The sequence below is a fragment of the Palaemon carinicauda genome, chromosome 21 (assembly GCF_036898095.1).
Source record: "Palaemon carinicauda isolate YSFRI2023 chromosome 21, ASM3689809v2, whole genome shotgun sequence".
Classification (NCBI taxonomy): Eukaryota; Metazoa; Arthropoda; class Malacostraca; order Decapoda; family Palaemonidae; genus Palaemon; species Palaemon carinicauda.
In genome coordinates, this window is record NC_090745.1 from 51,566,217 (window position 1) to 51,591,216 (window position 25,000).

General features: G+C 44.1%; 1 protein-coding gene across 2 annotated transcripts in view; it reads right to left on the reverse strand.

The window, feature by feature from the left end:
- LOC137615276 (gamma-tubulin complex component 4-like) overlaps positions 1–25,000 on the reverse strand; it is an 818,550-nt gene that overhangs the window by 51,315 nt on the left and 742,235 nt on the right. For both annotated transcript variants that reach the window (XM_068345005.1, XM_068345006.1), the window contains exon 11: positions 9,832–9,907. In XM_068345005.1, the coding sequence (XP_068201106.1) occupies positions 9,832–9,907 (76 nt within the window). The remainder of the gene's footprint in view (positions 1–9,831; positions 9,908–25,000) is intronic.

Genomic DNA, 25,000 nt, shown 5'->3' on the forward strand with positions numbered 1-25,000 from the left:
AAAGCTACCAGATCGAAAGCCAATTCCGGAGACTTGGCTTTAGAAACTTTCGCCCTCGAACCAGAAGCCGTGAGAGAAACTTTTTCCAAGACTGGACGACGTTGACCATCCAAAGAAACTTTGCTGGAAATAGACTTAAGGATTTTGGGAGGCTTATGAACTTCAGGTAACCTTTTCACATGTTTAAGTTTGGGAATAACAGAACATGACTTGGCTCTGGAAGTACTAGGAAAGCCTTGAAAGGAAGTATCAGTTGAAGAAAGAGGATGCTCCTTTTTTTCACAGTAGTTCCGCTGCGATGTGGAATGGGGCGCCAGAGATGTACGAGGGCACCGTAAGGTGAGAAGATATGTAACGGCTCCTCACTAATCCTTCCCCTTAGATTATTAGACTGGGTAAAGTTTATTGGGGGTGCAGATATCTATGGTTATCTTCGGATACATCCCTGATAATACACGATATCTTCGGATAGTTGTTCCGGGGGTTAGAACCCCGTGGTACCTGATGGTAATTCTTTCGTAATATCACTCGCAGAAATATTATACAGTAGGAAGCTGCCGAAGGGAACTTCCATCAGGACGACATAGCTATCTCACCCAAAAAAGGGATTTTGACGTAGGAAAAATCTATTTCTGGGCTCCGACCCGTGCCGCTCAGTGAAATGCTCCTTTAGCACCATTTCTAAGGTATATAACTGCTATATATTACCAGAGAAAAAATTGCATGGCAATGCCAGGTTGAACCCAGCTCGCTCACCTGTATAAGGTGTCGATATAATACTGGGGCGGGATAATTCACAACCAGAGGCCTCGCACCATTTAGATATCTCCTGTCAAAATCCCCGAACAGCGAGGTGCCGTTCAACATCCTACTACTACTAGCAATCCCACGCCAGTGACGTCACTCCTTATAGCACCCCAGATTGGGGCCCAATTAGGGAGGGACGGGTGGGTTCACTGGGCGGCACGGGTCTCTAGCCCAGAAATAGATTTTTCCTACGTCAAAATCCCTTTTCTGGGCTCCGACCCGTGCCGCCCAGTGAAATCGTACCAGAGAATGGGGACCCAATATGGCTAACTACCTGAAGGGAATAACACAAAATTAACATAGCTGATGAATTTTAATATCAAAAAAGAGGGATGTGGAAACCCGTAAAATACATCAACATGTAAATGACAGTGATAATTAGACATGGTACATAATCAAAATGAAACCCGTAGGGAAAGTCAACAGGTATGGATAATGCTAATACAGCTTGGTAATCAAAATGCAAAGTAAAGTATTCAATCATAGATATAAATAATTAACATAACAAAAGAAGATCAGCTCGGGGATTTCAAGAACAAGTGAAATCAAAATAATTCGTGAAATTGATCAATTGAATAATAAAATAATACATCATGGTAAACAAAACCAGTAGGAACAACAGGTAAGCCAGGCAGGAGGGAAAGAGGACAGAGCAAGACATTGTGATTAGGACTCAGTACCTTCGGGAGGAACTATATTCCCTGCAGCTACTGTGGCAAATCTAAGAGCTTCTAAAGGTTTTAGGTAGTGGCGCTTGAAAACTTTAGGGGACTTCCAACCCGTATATTTTGAGAGCTCATCAAATTTCTTATGGTGGAAAAAATTAATTGAGGTAGCCACAGCTCGAATATCATGGACATGTGGGAATGATTCAGGATTAGCTTGTTTAATAAAATAAAGAATCTGTTGCCTGATTCCCTTAAGGGTAATAGTTCCTCCGTGCTCTCTAATAAATAAGGGCCCTGTGGTTGTAGTGGAAGTTCTACTTAAGTAGGATTTCAGGGTGGTAACTGGACACAGGGATGGATCCCTAGGAAGTGGAACAATCTTCCAGGGGGACCACCTATTTTGGGGGTCCTCATTTTTAGCCAGGAACACTTTGTTAGGGGAGAGAAGGACCTCACCTGAAGAGAGAAACTCTATATGACCTGGGTCTCTAGATAAGGCTGACAATTCCGAGATTCTGGAGCCAGAGGCGAGGCTCAAAAGAAAAAGTGACTTTCTTAATAATGCCATATAGTTACAGGATTCATTTGGAGTGTCAGAGGCTAGCTTAAGAACATCGTTCAAAAACCAGGAAACTGCGCTAGGGCGAGTGGAAGGTTTTAGTCTGGCACAAGCTCTCGGAATGGATGAGAAATATGAATCCGTTAAATCAATGTCAAAACCAATCTTTTTCAAGGCTGACTTGATTGTAGTAATGGTATTGGCTGCCAGGCCTGATTCGAAGAGAGTCCGGAAGAATGTCACAGTTAGGTTCATTGTCATTTTCTCAACTTGGGAATCTTTCAAGAACTTAGCTAATTTCTTGACAGCTGAGTCATATTGACGGAGAGTAGATTCCCTTTTGTCAGATTCCAAGAAAATAGTATTCAAAGGATCGATGTTTGCACCTCGTTGGGCTGCGAACTTCATGAAGTCCATAAAGTTAGGGCATTCAGAATCCTTGAGGAAGCGAACACATTGCGAGTTTGTACTGTCTGTGTTAGCACCGGATTGGGAATCCGCCGGGGGCTGAGACCTAGCTCTAGCAACAAGGGGAACCAATTGCTCTTGGGCCAGTTGGGGGCTACGAAAGCCACTTGACCTTTGAAGGATCTGAGTTTGTGCAGAACTTTCAGCAGGAGATTCACCGGAGGAAACAGATAAATCGTCTTCCAGGTATTCCAATCTAGAATCATAGAGTCCGTGGCATAAGCCTGAGGGTCCAGGTTGGGGGCTACGTAACAATCCAGTTTGCGATTGGATTTCATCGCAAACAGATCCACCTGGAGACCCGGGACTTGAGATAGTATCCACTGGAAAGATCGATTGTCTAGTGACCATTCCGACTCTAGCGGAGTCGTCCAGGAAAGGGAGTCCGCTACCACATTCCGGACTCCTGCTAGATGGACTGCTGACAGGTGCCACTTGTGCATTGCCGCCATGGAGAAAATCTGCAACATGACGTGGTTTATTTGGGCTGATCTGGAGCCTCCTCGGTTGAGGCAGTGAACTATGACTGCACTGTCGAGAACCAGTCTGATATGGAGATTCCTGGCTGGATTGAGACGTTTTAAAGTGAGGAAGACTGCCATGGCCTCTAGGACGTTGATGTGCATTTGTTGGAAGACCGGTGACCATAACCCTTGGACTTTCTTGTGTTGGGAGTAACCTCCCCACCCTGTCAAGGAGGCGTCTGTGTGGACGACAAGTCCCGGGACCAGATGTTGTAAGGGAACCGACTTGGAGAGATTCTTGATCTTCGTCCAAGGCTGTAGACTTTTTCTCAGGATTGGGGGAAGGCGAGCACGTCTGTCTCGGCGTTTTGCGGTTGCTCTGGAGCGCCACACACTGTTTATGTCCTTGAGTTTGGACCTTAGGACGATGTCTGTCACGGAGGCGAACTGCAAGGAACCTAGGATCCTCTCTTGGTTCCTTCTGGAGGTCAACTTCTCCCTGAGAAATTGTCTTGTATTCCTCACAATCTCCTTCCTTTTGGCTTTGGGGAGGCACAGCGTATGGGAGCATAGGTCCCATTGTAGTCCCAGCCATTGAAACTTGGTCTCTGGGACCAGGCGGGATTTCTCGAAGTTGACTTGGAATCCCAGTTGTCGAAGGAAGGTGAGGAGTTTGTTCGTTGCTACGCGGCAATTCTGGGCATTGTCTGACCAGATTAGCCAATCGTCTAGATAGGCCACTACCTGTATCCCCTGAGTTCGAAGCTCTTGAATGACTGTCTCTGCTAGTTTGGTGAAGATTCTGGGTGCTACGTTGAGCCCGAAGGGCATCACTTTGAATGCATAGGCTTGTTTGCCTAGCTTGAAGCCCAGAAAAGGACGAAAATGTCTTGCTATTGGAACGTGATAGTAGGCATCGGTAAGATCGATGGAGGTGGTGACGGCCCCATGGGGAAGTAAGGTCCGCACCTGCGAGAAGGTAAGCATATGGAATTTGTCGCAACGAATGAAGGAATTTAAACGAGACAGGTCCAGGATTACCCTTCGTTTGTCTGAGCCTTTCTTTGGCATGCTGAACAAGCGTCCTTGAAATCTTAAGCGACGTATGCTTTGAATCGCATTCTTTTGTAGCAGATCTGTCGTGAAGGAACGTAGTTCTTCTGTTGGCAATTGGTAAAAGCTGTTTGGTGGAGGAGGTCCCTGTATCCAGCTCCACCCTAGTCCTTTGGAGATAATGCTGGAAGCCCAATCGCTGAACTTCCAACGGTCTCGAAACATGTACAGTCTCCCTCCTACCTGCGGTTTCTCATTGGGTGGAGGATGATTTGCCTCCTCTGCTTCCACGGGAAGACTTGCCCCGGTGGTAACCCCTTCCGCTACCACGGGCACGAAAGGCACCCCTGGAACCCCTGGGACGCTGGTAGCCACGGAAGGAGCCCTGAGCTTCATAAATGGGGTTAAAGGCGGGGGAGAAGGAAGTCGAGGCGATTTGAGACTGAGGGACCAGGACGTATTGTTGTTGCTGTTGGCCCTTTGATGTAGAAGGCTGGGGACCTTGGGGAGCCGGTTGGACTGAGACTGGTTGAACTCTGAATTGGGAAGATTGGAAAGGCCTCAATCTCTTCCTACCTCGGATTGGGGTACTAGTAGGCTCATATTTCCTCTTCGGAACGAGGCCCCATCTAACTTTGAGGTTTTGGTTGGCCTTAGCTGCCTCGCTAAGGACTGAGTTAACCTAATCCTCCGGGAAAAGATCCGGGCCCCAGACTGGAGCTTTGATGAGCCTATTAGGTTCGTGCCTAATGGTGGCTTCAGAGAGGACGTGTCGTCAACAACGGGTCTTGGCGCTTGCAAAATCATAGGCGTCAGCCATGAAGTTTTGCAGTAACAACTTAGTGAGGGCCTTAAGGAGGTCTTCCTCGTTGTAAGTGGCGACGGTCAATTCAGAAAGGGTGACCGAATTGAGAGACCTGCCGAATCTGCACCTAGAATAAAATTCTAATTTAATAAGAGACTCCGGGAGTTTGGGAAGCCGTTCGCTGAACTGCGTCGAGGCACAGTCCGGGCTCAACTTACCTACTGAAAAGGTACCTGGGGCATTCCGCCAACATTCACTGTCTCCCGGAAAGAGGAGGGAGGTTAAGTCGGTCTCCCTGAGTTGTGGTAAAGGCTTCTCGTCTTTGATAGCCTGGAAGACCGACTCCAAGATCTTGGTCGCACATGGTGTAGGGGTCTGGTCGTCGGCCACAAACATAGTATATGAACTTTTGTAGGCCGTAAGCATTGTGTTCAAGCAGTCCCACTCATTGAACACTTGGACCAAGACAGACTGTGCCTGTTCCTTAAGAAAAATAACAGTTTCCTTTGGGACCTTATCTAAACGGATCAGAGCCTCTTCCGTGAGGCGAACATAGCCGGGGAAGGGGAATTCAAGACCCGGCGGGTAGAATTCGTAATCCGTAAGAGGCCGTGTACCGAAACCCTCGATTGACAGCATACCCTCCGAGAAGGGGGCATGCAATACTAACCTCCAAGGGTTATTCTTATTGAAAGGAGGAACCTTGGAGGCGTCGGGGATGGGGTATTGCTGTGGTGGTGGTGGTAGCCCCGAGCTCATGAGGCCTTGGACTAGGCTCTCCACAGAAGCTATCGTCTCATGTGATTGCTTCGTATGAGGCGATAGCATCGACTCAAAATGAGCAAACAGTTTCTCAGAAAATTCCTCCATGTTAAATGATCCCGCCTGGGGGGGAACAGGTGCCGGAACGGAGACTACTCCTTGAGAGGTTGAGGGCACAGCAATTGGGTCTTGAGAGAGACTGGTGGAGGAGGATTTAGCCTTCGAGGATGATGATCTCGAAGGGTTGTGGTCTTGGGAAGACTTGTGAGTTTTATATAAAGGCTTACGATGAGCCTTCACTTTGGGGGGAACAGGTCGGGAGCTGAGATCAGTCCTGGTTGTCCCCGGAAAACCTTGAAAAGAAGATTGGTCGGAAGTAGAAGAGAAAGCCGGGCTAGGGAGAGGAATCCTAGCCCGGGAACCACCTGACTCACCTACGTCCCTACCTGCGTCGGGATCATCCAGAGCCATGGGTTCCACATCGAGGTTGAGGGTAGCGACGTCCTCAGTTAGGGTGCCGCCCATCTCCCCTTGGTCCAGGGCCAGAAGAAGAGATTCAATGCTCTCGATGATCGGGTCCGCCAGCTCTTTGGGGACCGCAGCCAATGTTTTAGCATTGGGGTAGAGGCGGGAACACCATTCCTCAGAAAGGATATAATGCTGTTTGGCCTTCACATTGCGGGCGAACCCGCCAATCCAGATCTTGAGGGTAGCTCGGGCTGTGTCCTTTTCAAGCTGGGTGCTCTGAAAGAGAACAGACTATTAGCGAGGAATAAAAGTGCCAAAGAAAAAACAGAGAAGTCCAAGGACTTCGTAGGCACGTAAAAGGCATGTGGGAAGTCCAGAGGACTGTGGCCTTAAAATGATAAAAAGATTAAAAGAGAACATTAAAATAGATTGTAACTCCCCACAAGTCTGTATTAATGTAAATGCACTCACCGAGTCAGATGTTAGAGTGGAGGCCAATTAGTAGCAGACTAAACAGTTGTCCGGATGCCAAACAGCTAGGTCATCCACTTGAAGAGAGCAGTGAGCGTGCGAACGACACACATCATGGCCGCAGGGTTGGTGGAGAACAGCGGCACATGCCGTCATCGCACAGCGGACAGTCTGTAAGATAAAAGATACACGAGTATCTTAAAGGAAAGCAATTAGGGGCCGGAGGCCTTGGTGCTTAAATATTATAAAAGTTAATATCATGGTGATAAAGTTGAATATATATATAGCTATAATTATCTTGAATGGAAGCAAATGAAGGGCACGGGGGCCCGGGTGCTGCAATTCTATATATATATATCCAACCCATGATAAAACTATTCATATAAATGCCTTAAATATATTGAATGAAGGCAAATAGGGGACCCCGGGGGTTTGGGGGCTAAATAAGTCATATATCAAATAAATGATAAAAACTATTCATATATAAATGCCTTAATAATTGAATGAAGGCAAAATAGGGGACCCCGGGGGCCCCGGTGTTTAAAAAATCAAATAACAGCTCTATTTGATTGTAAAATTATTAAATTAAATTAATAAATTAAATTAAGTCAGACTGTAGTCATGATCATATCAAAGATGGAAGGCAAGGTCGAGAACTAGGATCGTATATAATAGATAAATGTGACTAAAATATAAAGGGAATCCAAGTAATAATGCATAACGTTGGCTCCGGGGCTCAACTAAACAACTCGACCGAATGGTAATGAATAAAAGCTACTTCCGGGGATCCCGTATTGAAAGTCTTTATACATATATATATATCTATATGAGGTCCGTGAGGTGCGTGACACCAGAAAGGGGAAAGGGATCTTAAGAGGGTCCGTGACGTGCGGGACCGAGAGGGAGTAGCCCGTACAAAACTTAATAAATAAAATAACATAACAAGGTACCACGGACCGAGCCGAAAACTTCCTGCCGATCGTTGGCCAAACGAGCGACGGAAAGAAAACGACGACGACCGGGTAGAGTAGTGGAAAGAATAAGTAATGTAAGTTAATGTATAATAATAGTATGCCTCACAGATCAACGGGAACCACCCTTGCAAAGCGGATGCCCCCGGGAGGAGTACACAGCGCTATAAAGTATCGGCGGGAGGAGGCTAGGAGTGGGACGATATCAGGTATACCAACCTGCCAGACCCACAAGTGATATGATCACGCGGAAAGACTAATAACACTAAAAAACATAACACATGGTAAATAAGATAGGAAGGCATGCTGGATGATAATAATAATAAAATTAGCTATACATCAATCGTAAAACAAACGAGGGAGAGAACAAGAGACAGGAGAAAACCAAGCCTGATGGCGCTAGGAGTAGGCAGGGCTACCAACATAACACGGAGTCAGTGAAGTGCTAACAAAATGAAAACTAAAATGTAATATCTGACTCATGAAAGCCCCTCAAACTAATGCAAGCAAACGAATGACGTTAAAATGATAAGCAAGTCCGTGGCGTGCGAACGTAAATAAGCCAAGAAATAATATGTGGAAAAGAACGCCGAAGGCGATCAGGCATGCCAACCTACCAAAAATACGCACATGAATATGAAATAACTTATCATAAAAACAGGACAATATAAAATTAATACGGTGTGTGAACCGTGACGATCCATAAGGTTCATAACGAGAAACAATCAGTATGGAGGACTTATTGAAAATCGTTAAGAATGAATGAGAGAGAGAGAGAGGAGGGAGCCGAGCGCCAGGAGAGACCCACACAAGGTCGAGAATAATAAAGCTGAATAATATAAACAAAAAGGGGCAAGGCCCCCTCCAAAATCTCAAAACTCATAGATCTGGTACTTAACTTAGATGTAGTGACAGTGGAGTCGGACATCTTGAGGTAAATCCAGAGAAAAACCAGCGAAATTCACACACAAGACAAAATACGGCTAACAAGCTGCGTGCTAAAAAAGGAGTGACGTCACTGGTGTGGGATTGCTAGTAGTAGTAGGATGTTGAACAGCACCTCGCTGTTCGGGGATTTTGACAGGAGATATCTAAATGGTGCGAGGCCTGTGGTTGTGAATTATCACACCCCAGTATTATATCGACACCTTATACAGGTGAGCGAGCTGGATTCAACCTGGCATTCCCATGCAATTTTTTCTCTGGTAATATATAGCGTTATATACCTTAGAAATGGTGCTAAAGGAGCATTTCACTGGGCGGCATAGGTCGGAGCCCAGAAATAGATTTTTCCTATGTCAAAATCAGTTTTTTTTCCAAAAAGAAAGAGAAAATGGTTTCATCTCAGTTGAACACGTGATGCACTACGTAGCCTTCTTCCTTTAAGATCTTTTTGAATTGTTTAACAAATTTGTCAGCAGCCTTGGTGTCTGAACTTGAAGCCTTCCTATGCCGTACAACTGAATGAATCCCGGTCGTTTTCTTGAATTTCTCGAAGCAACCGCAAGACGGCATGAATTCCTCTGTTGTAGGATTGGTTGAACTCTTCCCTGCATCACGCCCCAGAGGCCGCCGCCTTCAAGTCGAAATAAATAGCGCTGGCCTTCTCACATATGATCATTTCAGTGATCGTATTGCCAACAATCTCCTTGTCCTTTATCCATATAGGCGAAAGGCATTCCATCTCTTCCAGGGTAGGGCTGCAACGTTTAGGGATGATGGTGATCCCCTTGGATGGTTAAACTGCTTTAATGGCTGCCTTTTGCTTGATGATCGTCTAGATCATAGACATGTTCTAGCCATATTGTTTAGCTAGATCACTCATACGCACTTATGTTTTTCTATGATTTATTGCTTTAATTCTAAGGAAAGCATTACCTTCTTCCTTTTATCATCACTACTACTACTCACACTAGCCTTCTTAGGACCCATGATTATAAAATAAAAAAGGAAATATGGAAAAGGAAGGTATCAAGCACTGTTAATTATGGACCAAACATGGGAGAACCATACGATGTGCAGACTTGTGAATTGACCGACACTACGCTAACTAGCATCCCTCACGACGTGCTGCCATCTAGCGGAGTAACCAAGAAACTGTGATGTTTCGAGAAATTTCGACATCTTAGGTTGGAAATTACATTGGGTGTCGAGTCGAATATTTGATAGAATTTCACATCGGATGTTAGAAAATGCGTACGTTTAGGCAATCGCAAGTAGAGGTTCCATTGTATACTGAAAAAATTCACCATTCCTATAAAACTGAAAATCACATAAATAGAAATGAAATAAATTCTAAAAAATAAAGTTGTGCAATTTCAAAATGAAGAAATACCTGAAGATAGTACTGAATGTTGTCAATAAGGAGACTCATTTGATGACGTGAAGTCCAGGGTAAACTGTCCAGCTTACTGCAAAAATACATACATTCATAAAAGTTAATATATGACACTATAATACAATTTATACAAATGCTATACAGTAAACAAGACTTTGCTATTTATTAATTGATGCTTAAAAATATTTTCCATTCGCAAGTCAAATCAATGTTTAACAGTATTTAGTGAAAAATTAACTTAGCTAAACATCTACTACAATAAATATCAGCTCGAGGCCACCAATTTGGGAAACCCGTAGTTGTCTTGTCACCCATTCGGTTAACATCTTGTTTGCTATTGCTACAATTGTTTTAGAGATTTTTTTGTCCTATATCATGTTTTTTATGGTAGTGTGGTTTTATAATATTTTTATTTTTTACTTAATATTCAAGGTATATTTTCTGGAATAAATCCTGGTGTAATCTGTAATAACACTAGTATGTACAGATCTAAATTCAACACTCATAAGATAAACATCACCCACTGAGGTGAAGTGAGTATAGTTCAAAATAGATTTGATGAATAAGGATCTCCACAATAAAAAAATATTATATTCTATTGAACATAGGATCAAACAATATAAAAAAAGATGAGAGTTGAGTGTAATGCTTCCATTTTGTCAGATGGTAGCATAGCTACCTACCATATTTCAAAATATGTTACTACACATTCTGTTAATGTAAATAATTAACTTCTTACTGTTAATGATATAATTCTTATTCATCATGGGGGTTCCATTACTCCCTCTACATCTAAAATGTCCCTACTTGACCCTCTCCAGATAATTTCCAGACCTTTTATTTTTAAAGATGCATTTACTAAGAATGGGGAGCAACCCTGGATGACCTTTAGTTCTCTGGAATGTGGAACTCAACAGAGATTCTTCACATCAATTGACTAGACCTGCTAGAAACACATTAGGTCTGTGTCTTCTTCAATTGCAAAAAAATTGGCTTATTGAGAAAGTCTTACAAGATTTTCGGTGATCAATCTATTCTGAAGAAGTGTTTTAATTCTTTCATTCTACCTTGTTTTGAGTATTGTTCTCCTGTCTGGTGTTCAGCTGCTGATTCTCATCTTAATTTGTTGGACAGAAACTTACGGTCTATTAAATTTCTTATTCCTGATCTAGATATTAATATTTGGCACCGTCATTCAATTAGTTCATTATACATGTTGCATAAGATTTTTCATAACTCTGACCATCCTTTACATTCAGATCTCCCTGGACAATTCTATCCTGTTCGTAATACTAGGCAGGCAGTTAATTCTAATAGCCAGGCCTTCTCCATCATGAGGCTCAATACTACACAGTATTCTAGAAGTTTTATTCCAGCTGTTACCAAGTTGTGGAATGATCTTCCTAATCGGGTAGTTGAATCAGTAGAACTTCAAAAGTTCAAAGTAGGAGCAAAATGTTTTTATGTTGACCAGGCTGACATGAGTCTTTTTATTGTTTATATATGATATATCTGTTTTTGACATTGTTAATAGTTTATAAAGGACATATCTGTTTTGACGCTGCTACTGGTGTTGTTAATTTATTCTCATCATTTATTTATTTCCTTATTTCCTTTCCTCACTGTGCTATTTTTTCTTGTTGGAGCCCCTGGACTTATAACATCTTGCTTTTCCAACTAGGGTTGTAGCTTGGCTAGTAATAATAATAATAATAATAATAATAATAATAATAATAATAATCTAAAATTCTTAGTGATGGAGGAATTAGTAATAAACAAGTCTGTTTCTTTGTAATCAGATATCTCCACTAAATTATCTTATGTAAGAAAACAAGAATGCACTAAGTCAAAAGCTTTGCTCTGATACCACAATGTTACCAGAAAAATGAATGTATATCCAGATCAGTTGAGAAAAAGGATCAGTTCATTCCATGGTCCCTTCAATCTCACGAGCTGAGGCCATGTTTGCCATGAATCTCAAAAGAAAGATGGAAATTTTTTGCTTTCTGTTCCAGTACCATTCCCTAGGGCTTGGACAATAGATTACATGCTACAAGACTGACTAAACTGAGATCTCTATGGATTCCCTCCTTTTGCAATGATCAGGAGTGTGATTAATGAGTTCAGACGGTTGAGAAAGGCAACGGCAACTCGCATAGCACCATGTTGGCCATAAAGGGAGGGGTTTACAGACATCTGTTATGATCTAAAAATCATTACAGGTTCTTTTAATAATTAAAATAAATGTTTGCTACAATAACCATTGCAATATAGGAAATGAATATAAAAAGAAACTCATGAAAAAATACTACACGTTTATTCACAAACTTATATAAAGAAAATCAATGTTACATATTCGTTTACTTTAACTGACAAATCAAATCAATCAAAACATCATACTGGTACGGAGACTTCAGGCTTGAGAACGTTGCAGAAGGGCGGTTGAAGTTCTGAGGAAACTGGCACAATGACTGGATTCGAAGACGTCACAGAAAGGGTGGCATCAAGATGGGACATCAGAAGTCTTTTCCAAGAATTCAGTGATAGTGATGAACTAAGGCAGGTTGCAGGCAGTGTGGGCTACTTCTCGTCACAAGCAAGCAGGGCAGGGCTGTCTGCTTCATTTTGCCTCTTCTCAACCATGACAAGATTTTGGAGATAGGCTGAAGGGAAGGTTGAAAACAAACTCTGTCAGGCTTCTGGTCTTCTCTGCTTCTTATCTTGTCAGGACTTGGCTCTCATTTGCTTCAGACATAGTTCCTCTCTTGTCATATGTCCTGTCATATCTCTCTTGGACAATCTCTTCTTGAAGTTTATATATCCCTGTATGGGCAGAGTTGACTATAGTGAGCAATGGTCATTTCCAGAGAAAGCGTTTTTTTAACAATTCTGCGTCTCTATTGGCTTCCTCAAAAACGCCCACTTTGATCATGCCATGGAAGCTTCTAGAAGAAATTTCTGATGCAATTTGGACCACGTGTTGTCGTAACAAAAGGGCCGCGCATGTGTCCACCCATGATGACTAATTTCATAAACACGGATATCCCTCAGACTCCGTTTCTCAAGATATGCTGACTCCACTGATTAAGAGGATGACATCTTAGTCAAAATAGGACAGTCCCCTCATCGCGCCAGGTGCTCTCGTCGGGGCTTCCTTTATTTTCAAAATGCTGATGACAGTGAAGTGATGACAGGTTTGACCAAACAATACGTTAGTCGAATCTCATCTCGCTATTTACACTTTGGGGATGGAATATTTTGTCTTTTATAACATATCCTTTTCAACAGATTTTGAAGCGAAGTGAAAAATCTATTTTTGGGTGAGATGGCCATGTTGTCCTGATGGAAAGTTCCTATTGGTAGCTTTCTAAGAGATATTTGACTACAGTGATATTCCCAGAGAATTGACCTTTAGGTCTCCAGAATTCTAACTCCTGGTGCGAGTATCCTTAAAATCTCTCTTAAGGATATCGCATAATATCAGGGGACGTATATCTTGATACGACACATAGCAATCTTCACCCCGAATAGCATTTTCCTTTCGAGGGGTAAGAGTGGCGAAAAACAGAAGGGGAGCCATTATCAAGATTACCATTCCTCCCGTACTATTACGAGTCTCCAAAATGACGCTCATTCCTTGTCGCATTGAGCATGGTGCTACAGATATAGTAGTTTCGGGAGGGATCTTGCCTAAGCCTTTTCTATGGAAAAGGAGGGCAGGTCCATCAGGACGACATGGCTATCTCACCCAAAAATAGATTTTTCGCTTCGCTTCAAAATCAGTTTTTTGGGCTCAAGCCATGTCGTCCTGATGGAAGTTTACCAGAGAATTACTAGAAAGTACTGTATCTGTGGATTTTCATAGGTGCCTTAACCTTGGGACAATTTTTTCTACGATCATCCAGACCGTTGAGACATATGACGTTACCGTTATACGTCATTACCACTAATCATGTACAATGTTAGGGCTTCCTGCCCCCTGCAGGGATGAGTCATACTAGACAGTAGAAAAGGGGTCTCAAGGTTTCCATATATTGTATGAACAAACATAAGTATCAACTAGATGTACAAGAATCTCACAGTTTGTATATGTTGTTGGAACAATAAGTATCAACTATATCGATTGTTTGTAAGCATACAATATGAGGTTTACTTAGGTAAATAAGTAAGAGAACTCTGGCTATTTTTTATTGTGCTAATTGTGGAGCGAAATAAGACGCAATTTCACTTTAATAGACATTTATTTACGATAAATGAATAAAAATAGGATAACAAGTGTAACATTTATTGAGGGAATTATACATATAACTTTAAACAGAAAAGTTTTCTACCTGAAAGGGAAGAAATGATTAGTGCCACTATGAAATTTGAAAATTTGATAAAATTGTCGTATACTGTATTGTCGACACTGTGTACAAGTATACACGGCACAAGTGTTATCTGTATAATTCTACACCTGAGATTTTGAACAGTCTTTAGTGTCACCCACTTAAAAGTATTGCACTGGAAGGTGTCAACACCTTTTCACCCTAAATGAAAGTCCCAATCAATTCACAGTTCATCGCAGTACTAGACGACAGGTTTTAATACACTACCTGTCGCCACTATATAATGCTTCAGTTTGTGCACTTGCTTCCCCTAATGTTTGGAGAACACTCTGGATGACTTCCATCCAGTATATGAGCGAAGACGCTCAAAGTCCATATACTGAAAAAGGTTCGGTGATGAAGCAACATCCTTGGACCATGACCTCCGGGTGTACTGTCAGGATCCGCTATGCGAATGAAGTAGGTGAGCTTTGCCCTCAGTTGTTTTAGGGATAAATTTGATCCTGAAGTTTCTCCTTCAAAGAGCTGTCCTCCCCTGAAGTCTGAAGTTCTTCGAAGATAGACCTTTAGACATTCTACTGGACACAGAGAGACATCTTCCTTCAGAGGGCCGATTCTCCAGGGACCCCATCTCTTAGGGGGTAGATCGTTTTTGGCGAGAAAGGCTGGATCAGGAAAGAGATTCAGTTCTCCCACTTCTGTGAACTGAATATGGCCCTCGTTTCTGGATAGGGCCACTATTTTACTAACTCTAGCCCCTGAGGCTATAGCGAACAGGAAAATAACTTTTTGGGTTAGATCCTTAAGAGAACAATTTTCATTGTTCACGGTTGAAGCAAAATGTAGGACCTAGTCCAAGGACCAAGAAATTGGCTTCGGAGGAGCTGCAGGCCTAAGTCTAGCACATGCCTTCGGGATCTTGTTAAAGATTTTGTTCGATAGGTCCACTTGGAAGGCGTTTAGAAGAGGTCTAGTCAGGGCAGACTTACACGTAGTTATCGTGTTGGCTGCCAGACCTTGTTCATGAAGGTGGATACAGAAGGACAGACAAACGTCTATTGGGATTTCTTTCGGTCCTTTTGCTTTAACGAAAGCAACACACTTTTTCCAAGACGATTCATATTGTCTTCTAGTTGACTTGGACTCTTATTCTTCCAAGAAGTCTATACTGCCTATCGAGATCACAAATCTTTTCTTCACCGCTAAGGCGAGAAAATCATGAGATGAAGGTTTTGGGTTCTCTGTGATGAAGCGAAGACAGTCGACTTCTGAACCCGCTGAGATAGTGCTGGGTTCAGTAGAGGGACTAGCTTCAGCTTCAGTTCCATTATCAGAGGGAACCAGTTGCTCTTGGTCCACTTGGGAGCTACTAGAGCTGCCGTTCCTCGGAAGGATCTCAGCCTGTTGAGGACCTTCAGCAGGAGATTGGTCGGAGGGAACAGGTAAATCCGGGTCCGTTTGTTCCAATTAAGGGACATGGCGTCCGTCTCCTCCGCTAGAGGGTCCTCGTATGGGGCTACATATCCAGGTAGTTTCTTTTTGTCGCTCGTCGCGAAGAGGTCGATCTGCAGTTCCGGGACTTGTTGCAAGATGAAGGAGAATGAGTCTGCGTCTAGGGACCATTCTGACTCTATCGGCTTGAGCCTGGATAGAGCGTCCGCTGTCACATTGCGGAACCCTTGAAGGTGAACTGCTGATAAGTGCCATCTCTTCTTTTCCGCTAGATGAAAGATGGCTAATATCACATGGTTGATGTTGGGCGATCTCGACCCTTGTCGGTTCAGACATCTCATTATCACTTCACTGTCCAAGATCAGCTTGATGTGGGCTAATCTGCGAAGGGAGAGTTTTTTCAACGTCAAAAGGACTGCCATGGCCTCCAAAATATTGATGTGAAAGGTCTTGAGCAGAGAAGACCAAGTCCCTTGGACTTTCCTTTGATGGGAGTGACTTCCCCATCCTTCTGTCGAGGCATCCGTGTGGATGGTCACCGATGGAGGTGGTTGCAAGGGTACAGTTCTCTTAGGTTCTTGGCCTTCAACCATGGCTTGAGAAGAGATCGTAGTAAGGTCGGTATCGGTCTTTTTAGATCTCTTCGAGCGTTTGATGCGTATCTTCTCCAGACTCCTGACGCATCTTTCAGCTGTGTTCTTAGCACTGGGTCTGTTACTGCTGCAAACTGGAGAGAGCCCAGTACTCTTTACTGTTGGCATCTTGAGATCCTGTCGGATTTCAGTAGTCTCTTGACAGACCGCGCAATCTCTCTCCTCTTCCCTGGGGGAATGGACAGGCGGTGTGACTTTAAGTTCCAATGGATTCCCAGCCATTGAAACTCTTGAGCTGGAGAGAGTCGAGACTTCTTGAAGTTGATCTTGAATCCCAAATGTTCCAGGAACTGGATCACTTTCATGGATGCTTGCAGACAAGCCGTCCTGGATGCTGCCCACACCAGCCAGTTGTCCAGGTACGCTGCTACCTAAACACCTTCTAGGCGTAGTTGTTGAACGACTGCGTCTGCAAGTTTCATGAAGATCCTTGGGGCTATGTTTAGTCTGTAGGGCATGGCTCTGAAGACATACTTTGTTTTCTGTAGCTTGAATCCTAGGTAGGAGGAGAGGGGGCGGTTGACTGGGAGATGCCAGTAAGCATCTGCCAGGTCTATTGAGACTGTGTACGCATCTTTTGGTAACAGGGTCCTTATGTGCTGAAGGGTTAACATCCTGAACTTGCTGTTCTCGATGAAGTTGTTGAATGGCGACAAGTCCAGAATGACTGAGTTTTTCTGAGTCCTTCTTGGGAACACAAAACAGCCTTTCCTGGAATTTGATGGACTTTGCTCTCCTTATTACCCGTTTGCTCAAGAGTTCTAGGGTATATTCTTCCAATGAGGGGGTGGAGTGTTGGAAGAACTGAGGAAATGATGGTGGAGGCTTGCTCCAGCTCCATCCAAGTCCGTTCTTGATCAGGCTGTGGCCCAAGGATCGAAGGTCCAATGATCCTGAAAGTGTTGAAGCCTCCATCCTATCTGAAGCATCTCATTGCTTCGATTGTCCGGAGGATTTACCTCCCTAAGCGCGTCCTCCCTTACCTCGTGAGGGGTGTCTTGAGGAGCCGCGTCTGGAGCCTCTACCTTTGGGATGAAAGGTAGTGGTTTGCCTCTCAAACCCAGGGTTGAATGCTGGTGACTGGGCAACCAGCTGTTGAGGCACCACTTGGAATGTGGTTTGTGGGGCACCGCAGTCATGGTGACTGTGGGATGTTGTTGGGCAGGCCGAGAGTGTAGTCTAGGCTTCTTGGTCTTCCTCTTAGGTTGGGGACCCACATCCGAGGAAGACTTACATTTTGACGAGATGCCCCACTTCTGGAGAAGGTTCCTATTCTCTGTGGCGGCTCTATCAACTACCTCCTTGACCACTTCATTAGGGAAGAGGTCTTTACCCCAGATATTGGAAGCTATCAGCTTCCTGAAATCATGTTTCACTGTTGCTGTAGCAAACACGAACTCTGTACATGCTCTCCTAGCCTTCATAAAGGCGCACAGGTCCTTTACTAAGGTGGCCATATGCATTTTGGCCATGACCATGTTCATGTCTGGGGTGTTCTTTTGGCCTACACACATCTCCATGCAGTTCTGTAGGGATAGGGATGCCACAAGTCTTTCCTTCATCTCTTGCTCCCTATGCAAGAGAAAGTCTGAAAGTTTCGGGAGATTTTCGCTGAACTGTCGTCCCGCGATATCTGCATCCAACTTCCCTACTAAGAAGGTTAGGTCGATTTCTTTCCACTCCTTATCCTCCATGGGCAGGGCTAATGACAGAGGTCTACACTCCTCTAGTGTAGGGCATGGTTTGCCTGCCTCCACTGCCTTGGCAACAGCTTTAAAAGCCTTCGATGTAAAGGGGAAGGCTATTGAAGCAGGAGCAAGACAGGTAGGATGCTTCTTGTTATAGGCTGACACTTTTGAGTTAGTGTAACCCACCTTCTTCAGGCTACTCGACAAGAGAACCTGTGCCTTGTCGTGGTCGAATACCATGACCTCCTTGGGTTCCGTCTCCTCTTTTGATGCTGGCTCCTGCTTCAGTCGGATGAAGCAGTCTGGGTAAGCATTAAAGCTTGACCAGAACTGGATGTTGTTTAAGGGGACGGCTCCCATCTTCTCCAATAAGTAGAGTTTGCCATTAGTGATTGGCCTAAACTCTGCATAACTCCAGGGATTGGTTTCGGAGCAGGATGGGAGGTCTTGGACTCTGTGTCGCTTGTATGACCCCCGGGAGGCGGTGAGTTGAGCTTCATGGAGCTCGCTCTCAAGTCTCACTTCCCTAGCTTCGCCCGCCTTGCTTGCGAATGCTCTCCATTAGGACTGTAAGATGGGCCATCATGTCGCCTGATGGAGGGGTAGGAATAGATGTTGAGGGTAACGGCTCTGGTGCCGGCACAGACGGAAGGGACTCCGACTCGACATCGTCTTCTTCTTCCGGAGGTAGAGTAGACTCCTCCTCAGGATCATCCTTCAAAAGATCCTTCTCAGTGTCCGTGGACACTTCAGACATCCTTTCCTCCTGGTGGATGTCCATGCCTTGCAACGCCTCACTGACATCCGTCTCGAAGGCAATCTGGACACGGGGAGGTCTGGGCCGTGCTTGGGGTACGACAGCTTCACTACCCGCTTTCGGGAACAGCAAGTTACGCATCCTTTCATTAGGCAGGTACGGTCCCGGGAGTTCTTCTGGAACCCTCGTACCCATTTGCGCAGCTTTTCTCGTGCTGCATCCCTCGCCTCCGTTGACTTGGGGTCGTCGAAACCTTCGGTCACCAAGGTCCGGCTAATGCTGCAGTCTTGGGGGTCCCAATACCGCAGGGTTTCGGTAGTGATGGTGCAGGGGGCATGAGACCTGCACGCTTTGTGACCACAGAAGTTCCTACTCCTGTAGTTACAGAAGATCACATAAGTTCCTACTCCTGTAGTTACAGAAGATCACGTTGCACTTAATTTGATCCTCCTGTAAAGAAAGGAAAATTAAATTAGTATGCAGTTGTTTATCTCACATGATAAACAGATATGCAAAGTACTAATATTTCAACCATTATAGCTTAGGATAATAAGCTAGAAGGGAGATAGGAAAGATACATACTTGTGTCTCCTGTCCAGCCAATTGCTGTGACCTTCCCCAATATTAAAGTTATAGAGTTTCCTTATCAAGGCAAACACTAGGAGAAGGGTTCTAACCTCTAGGGATAGAATCAGTGTATACTAACACGGACCATTCTAAATTATTTAATATTGTGGGGTAAGTTGTTAACTGATTAACTATCAGTGTATTGAAGGAAATCTTTTCTTTCAATATAGGATTGGTCTCAACAATAAACTGTGCAAGGATACACAAGGTATGTTGGAAAATAACTACTGTAGTATAATATATACTATAGTTTTCTGTCTGCAGTATATACTATACTGCAAATATACTGGCTAATGTATAATCATATACTGTAGTTCAGCTGGCCTGATGACGGCTAGGCTAGTACCTGGCGGCACGTTCCAGCCGGCATGTCGCCGGCTGGATAGCACCTGGCGGCACCAGTCCAGCCGCATGCCGGCAGCTGAGTTGGTACCTGACGGCACCGGTCCAGCTGGCAGTATGTTTGCAATAAATAAGGGTGTAAGTACTTAACCTTACTGCCTTCTTCCAGAATGATGGTTCAAATGGAAGGGGAGAATGCATCATTCAGGCTTCCATCCAGCCACAAGGTCCGTTGTCAGTTGCTGCCAGTTTCACTGATGTGGATGGCAGTCCAAGGGAGAACTGAAGAACACTCAACAGTAGAAGGGTCTCTCACCGGCAGCCGTCACAGCCTTTCCCGGAGTCATGCATCCATAAGGGATAGACTGAGTGACTACACAGCTGCTTATGTAGGAGCCCGGCCGGCACCACAATCTACCCGGCAAGCGGTGAGACTGTAAGACAGCGACCACCGGATTGCGATAGCTAAGCCATCGCTAAAGGACAGAGAGGGGCAGGGAAAGGGTCCTGTATCACGTGCAGAAGAAGGTGGCAGGATTGCCGCCACTTCTACACAAGAGTGAAACTTGTTTCAGTATCAGCGCCATCCTAGACGGCAGAAGAATATCTTCTTCAGTCTAAGGTCTGCCGAAACAGGACTAGTCTTCTAGACCGCAAGGGAGAAGGTGGCGGCATCATACTACCACTTCAAGTGCGGCCTAGGGAGGCTTAGCCTCCTATGCCGACAGCTCTACGCCGGCAAGGGAGTGACTACTCGCCCTGCTGCTCAGCTGCCGGCAGAAAGACTGAATACTCTGAGGTTCTGTCGAAAAACCAAAGCCGGGATACTCGCCAGCAAGGGTGGGAGACAGAAAACACTAGCCTAGTCAAGCTGGAGTGAACTACTCTATGGCAAGACCATTAAAGGTTTGTCGCCTATGGCGGCACTCGGAGGAGGAGGGATTACCCTTATATCTCCACAGGAGACGAGTATCGAGTTATATAACTAATTCTAGGAGATATACTATCTCCCATTGAATTGATAAAACGATACATGAAGGTAAACGGGGATAATGTATGAAAGTATACTAAAGCGCATAGGCTGGGTAGCCTGGCACAGGGCGAGATCTCGGTTACCTAAATCGCCGAAACTCTAGCGTATACGATCGACATAAAGAAGAGGAAATTTGTGTGCATATATATAACTTTACTTGTATAATTGTGCCTAAATAGCTTTCATAATTTATTAATGCTATTACAACCGGGAATGTCGTTCTTCTAACTAAATAACACATGCATAACGAACGACAGCGCCGATGGCGCCTCCAGTGACCGACCAAGCTCCATAGCACATTAAATTAAACTAATTTCACTGTGAAGCAGGAGCTAAAAATTATACACTATAAGGAATAAATACTCAACTTTCCAGAGGCAGAAGAAGCTGGAGATTGCATTATAATTCCTCTCGATAACAATAAAAAAACGTTAGAATAACAGGGAAAACCACCGTGACCAATCGCTACTGAAATAGGTATGAGTGCCATATTGGAGACTCGTAATAGTACGGGAGGAAGGGTAACTTTGATAACGGCTCCCTTTCTGTTTTTCGCCACTCTTCCCCCTCCAAACGAAAACGCTATTCGGGGTGAAGATTGCTATGTGTCGTATCAAGATATACGTCCTCTGATATAATGCGATATCCTTAAGAGAGATTTTAAGGACATTGGTGCCAGGAGTTAGAATTCTGGAGACCTAAAGGTCAATTTTCTGGGAATATCACAAGTCAAATATCCCTTAGAAAGCTACCAATAGGAACCTTCTATCAGGAGGACATGGCTTGAGCCCAAAAAAAGTGTTTTTTGGGCTCGAGCCATGTCGTCCTGATGGATGGATGTTCCCTCCGGCTGCTTCCTCCTGTATAATATTTGTGCGATTGATAATATAAGAGAATTACCGTCAGGTATCACGGGGTTCTAATCCCCGGAACGACTATCCGAAGATATCGTATATAAATCAAGGACGTATCCTAAAATAGCCATAGATATCTGCACCCCGAATAGTCCTTTCCCAGACTAATTCTCTAAGGAGAAGGATAAGTGAGGAGCTGTTACATATCATATCACCTTTCGGTGCTCCTATACGACCCTGCTGCCCCATTCCTCTGATCACAGCTTCATGCTACTGTCCTACATTTTTATGTGTGCGCTCTTTTCACCTTTTTTCTTCGTATGATGGCTTCCTCCTCTTCGTAAAAGTTGAGTACCTACCTCTCTTTGATTTTTGTTCTAGCTGTAATTGCTTTGGATCCCTTTGGGGAGTTAAATTTTAGTATTTGTGATAGAGGAAGCCTGAGCGCTTCGAGTCCAGCTAGCCTTGATTGCTCTTTTCTTGTTTGTTTATTTTGTAAGTTTCACGTTAGCGAGTAGTTTTTAGCATTGCGATGCTTTGGGCTCTGTTTTAAGTTAGCATTTACATTGCATTTTTATTATTTATGTCTTTTTGAGTTTGTGTCAGTTTCTGCTAGCCTAGCCTCAAGACGGAAAGTTTTTAGTTGGAGACGGACTCGCCGTTTTCATTTTTGGTCCTTAGTTGCGGTTTCGTTGACAGTGGTCTCTCCCCTAGGGAGGGTTTTTTACTGTCATACTAGTTTATGAGATTTTTTGTTCCACTTGTTGGCGGTTCTCGGTACTCTGACCGTTTAGGCTCTTGGCCATCATGCTACAAGCATCTGAGATCTATTAGGGCTAGGAAGGCACAGTTTTTTGGAGATCCCCTTTGCGAAGGGTGAGCTCACTTATCTTTTTTCAGTCGGTTCGCTGGCTGGCATACTGCCTTTTCTATAAGCGTCTGGGATTTTTCTTATGACTTGTTGTATCCAGGCCTAGCTTATCCTTCGACGGAATGTTCGTTGGTCCATTACGCTACATTCCTTCATATTTTCTCATGCTGGCTTACGGTAGTTATATCGTATTCCCCTTCGTGAAGGGTGAGATTTTTCCTGTCGGTGCGACAACAGCTGTGTGCTGCCGTATCCTAGCCTTTGAGAATTTTATATTTAGCAAAATTTTTTACTTTATGTCATTACACCTCTCCATGGTGAGTCTCTCCGTTACTGATATCGAACTTAATTTTATTTATAATGCTGTGTTTTTGCAATTGTTGTGGCGAGGCCTATCCCCTCGGGGTTCTGGTCTTATAGACCCGTCAGTTTACCCCTTTATTAAAAAGCGAGTTGTCAGACTGATGGCAATGCTGGTACTTACGGCTTCGTCGTCTCCGACGGCATTCCTTTTCTTGGGCATCCGATAGTGATACGTCGCTATTTAGGCAGTGTGGCCTTTACTGCCACAACCTTTTCTTACGGCATGATGTTTCTGTGGAAACTATTGTCGTTTGACTTTGCTGCCATTCTAACCGACGCTGCCGTTACTGACGGCAGATCAAGCCTTGTATAAGGGAGTGTTCTTATGCCTCTGCTTTAGGAAAAGCCTTGGAAGTCGGCAATGCCGTTACCTAAGTGTGCAGTTACTGAAGCCATAGCGATTAGGAAAATCACTTTTTGAGATAAATCTCATAAAGACGCTGTTTGATTGTCAATCTCCGAAGCCAATTGTAACACTTTATCCAACGACCAGGAGATCGGTTTCGGAGGATCCACTGGTCTTGACCTTGCACAAGCTTTAGAAATCTTGTTGAAGAGGTCCGAGTTAAAATCTATGTCAAAGGCATATAAAATGGGTCTAGCCAGGGTCGACTTGTACGACGAAATTGTGGAGGATGCTAAACCTTTCGCGGGTAAGTCAATCAGAAACCCTAAGCAAAAATCCACAGTGATAGAAGTTGGACTTTTATCTTTCACATAACGAACCCATTTCTTCCACGAAGTTTTGTACTGATTCAAAGTAGTGGAAGTTTTATAATTTTCCACAAATGCCAATTTGTCTCGTTGAATTTTAAACCTCTTTTCTAGGGCTAATGCGAGAAAATCATGATGAAGGGCTTTCGTTTTCCAAGATGAAGTGAAGACAGTCTTCCTCTGTACTTCTTGGGACAGACTCGGGCTGGGTAGAGGCACCACCTGGGGTTCATCTCTGTCATTAAAGGGTACCAGTTGCTCTTCGGCCATAGAGGAGCAATCAAGGCAGCTGTCCCCCTGAACGAATGACACTTGTCCAACGCTTTCATGAGAAGATTGAAGGGTAGGAACATATAAATCTTCTCCCACCGATTCCAATTCATGTTTAACGCACCCATGCCCACTGCCACTAGGTCCATATTTGGTGCTACATAATTGGGAAGTTTCTTGTCGAGACTTGTTGCAAACAGATCTACTTGAAGACCCGGGACTAACTCCTGCACGAAAGAGAATGATATTTCATCTACAGACCATTCTGTCTCTAGTGGATGTGTTCGAGATAGGCAGTCTGCCATCACATTCCGAACTCCGTGAAGGTGAGAGGCTGACAGATGTCACCTCTTCCTCTGAGCCAACGAAAAAATGGCGAACATTACATGATTTATTTGGGGAGATCTTGACCCTTTCCTGTTGATGCAATGAACTATTACTTTGCTGTCCAATACTAGCTGGATGTGAATACTGTTCAAGTGTAGCTTTTTGAGGGATAAGAAGACTGCCATGGCCTCCAGAATATTGATGTGGAATTGCTTGAATCTCTGAGACCAACCGCCTTGCACTTTCTTGAGTGGGGTATGACACCCCCCAAACGTCCAATAAGGCGTCCGTATGAAGAATCACTACAGGAGGAGGAAAGCGCAACGGAATCGTCTTGGAAAGACTTCTGGCAGTAGACCACTGACGAAGTTGCCGTCGAAGTAACTCCGCAGTTGTCTTCTGATGATCGCGGAGAGCTGTAGAGGCTCTCTTCTTCCAAACTCTGCTTGCATCCTTGAGTCTGATCTTGAGGAGAGGGTTCATTACGGAGAAGTACTGTAATGAGCCCAGAACCCTTCCCTGGCAACGCCTGGTGGTCCTTCTCGACTTGATGAAAGACCGAACTGACTGGGCTATTTCTTTCCTCTTGGAAGGAATGGACAGCGTATGAGACTTTAGGTTCCAATGAATCCCCAGCCACTGGAAAACCTGAGCTGGGTTCAGTCTTGACTTTTTGAAATTTATTTGGAATCCTGGAGCTTGGAGGAATTTGACAGCGTGATATGTAAGGCGAAGAAAAGTAATTATCAAGACCTAGGTGATGACCACGATGAAATAATCCTGCTTTCTCAAGAAGCCTCATAACAAGGTCATATGTGGCCCCATTATCACTTACTTGCATATCAGGTGTTCCCCTATATACTTCAGAAGCATAAGTATAGCCACTT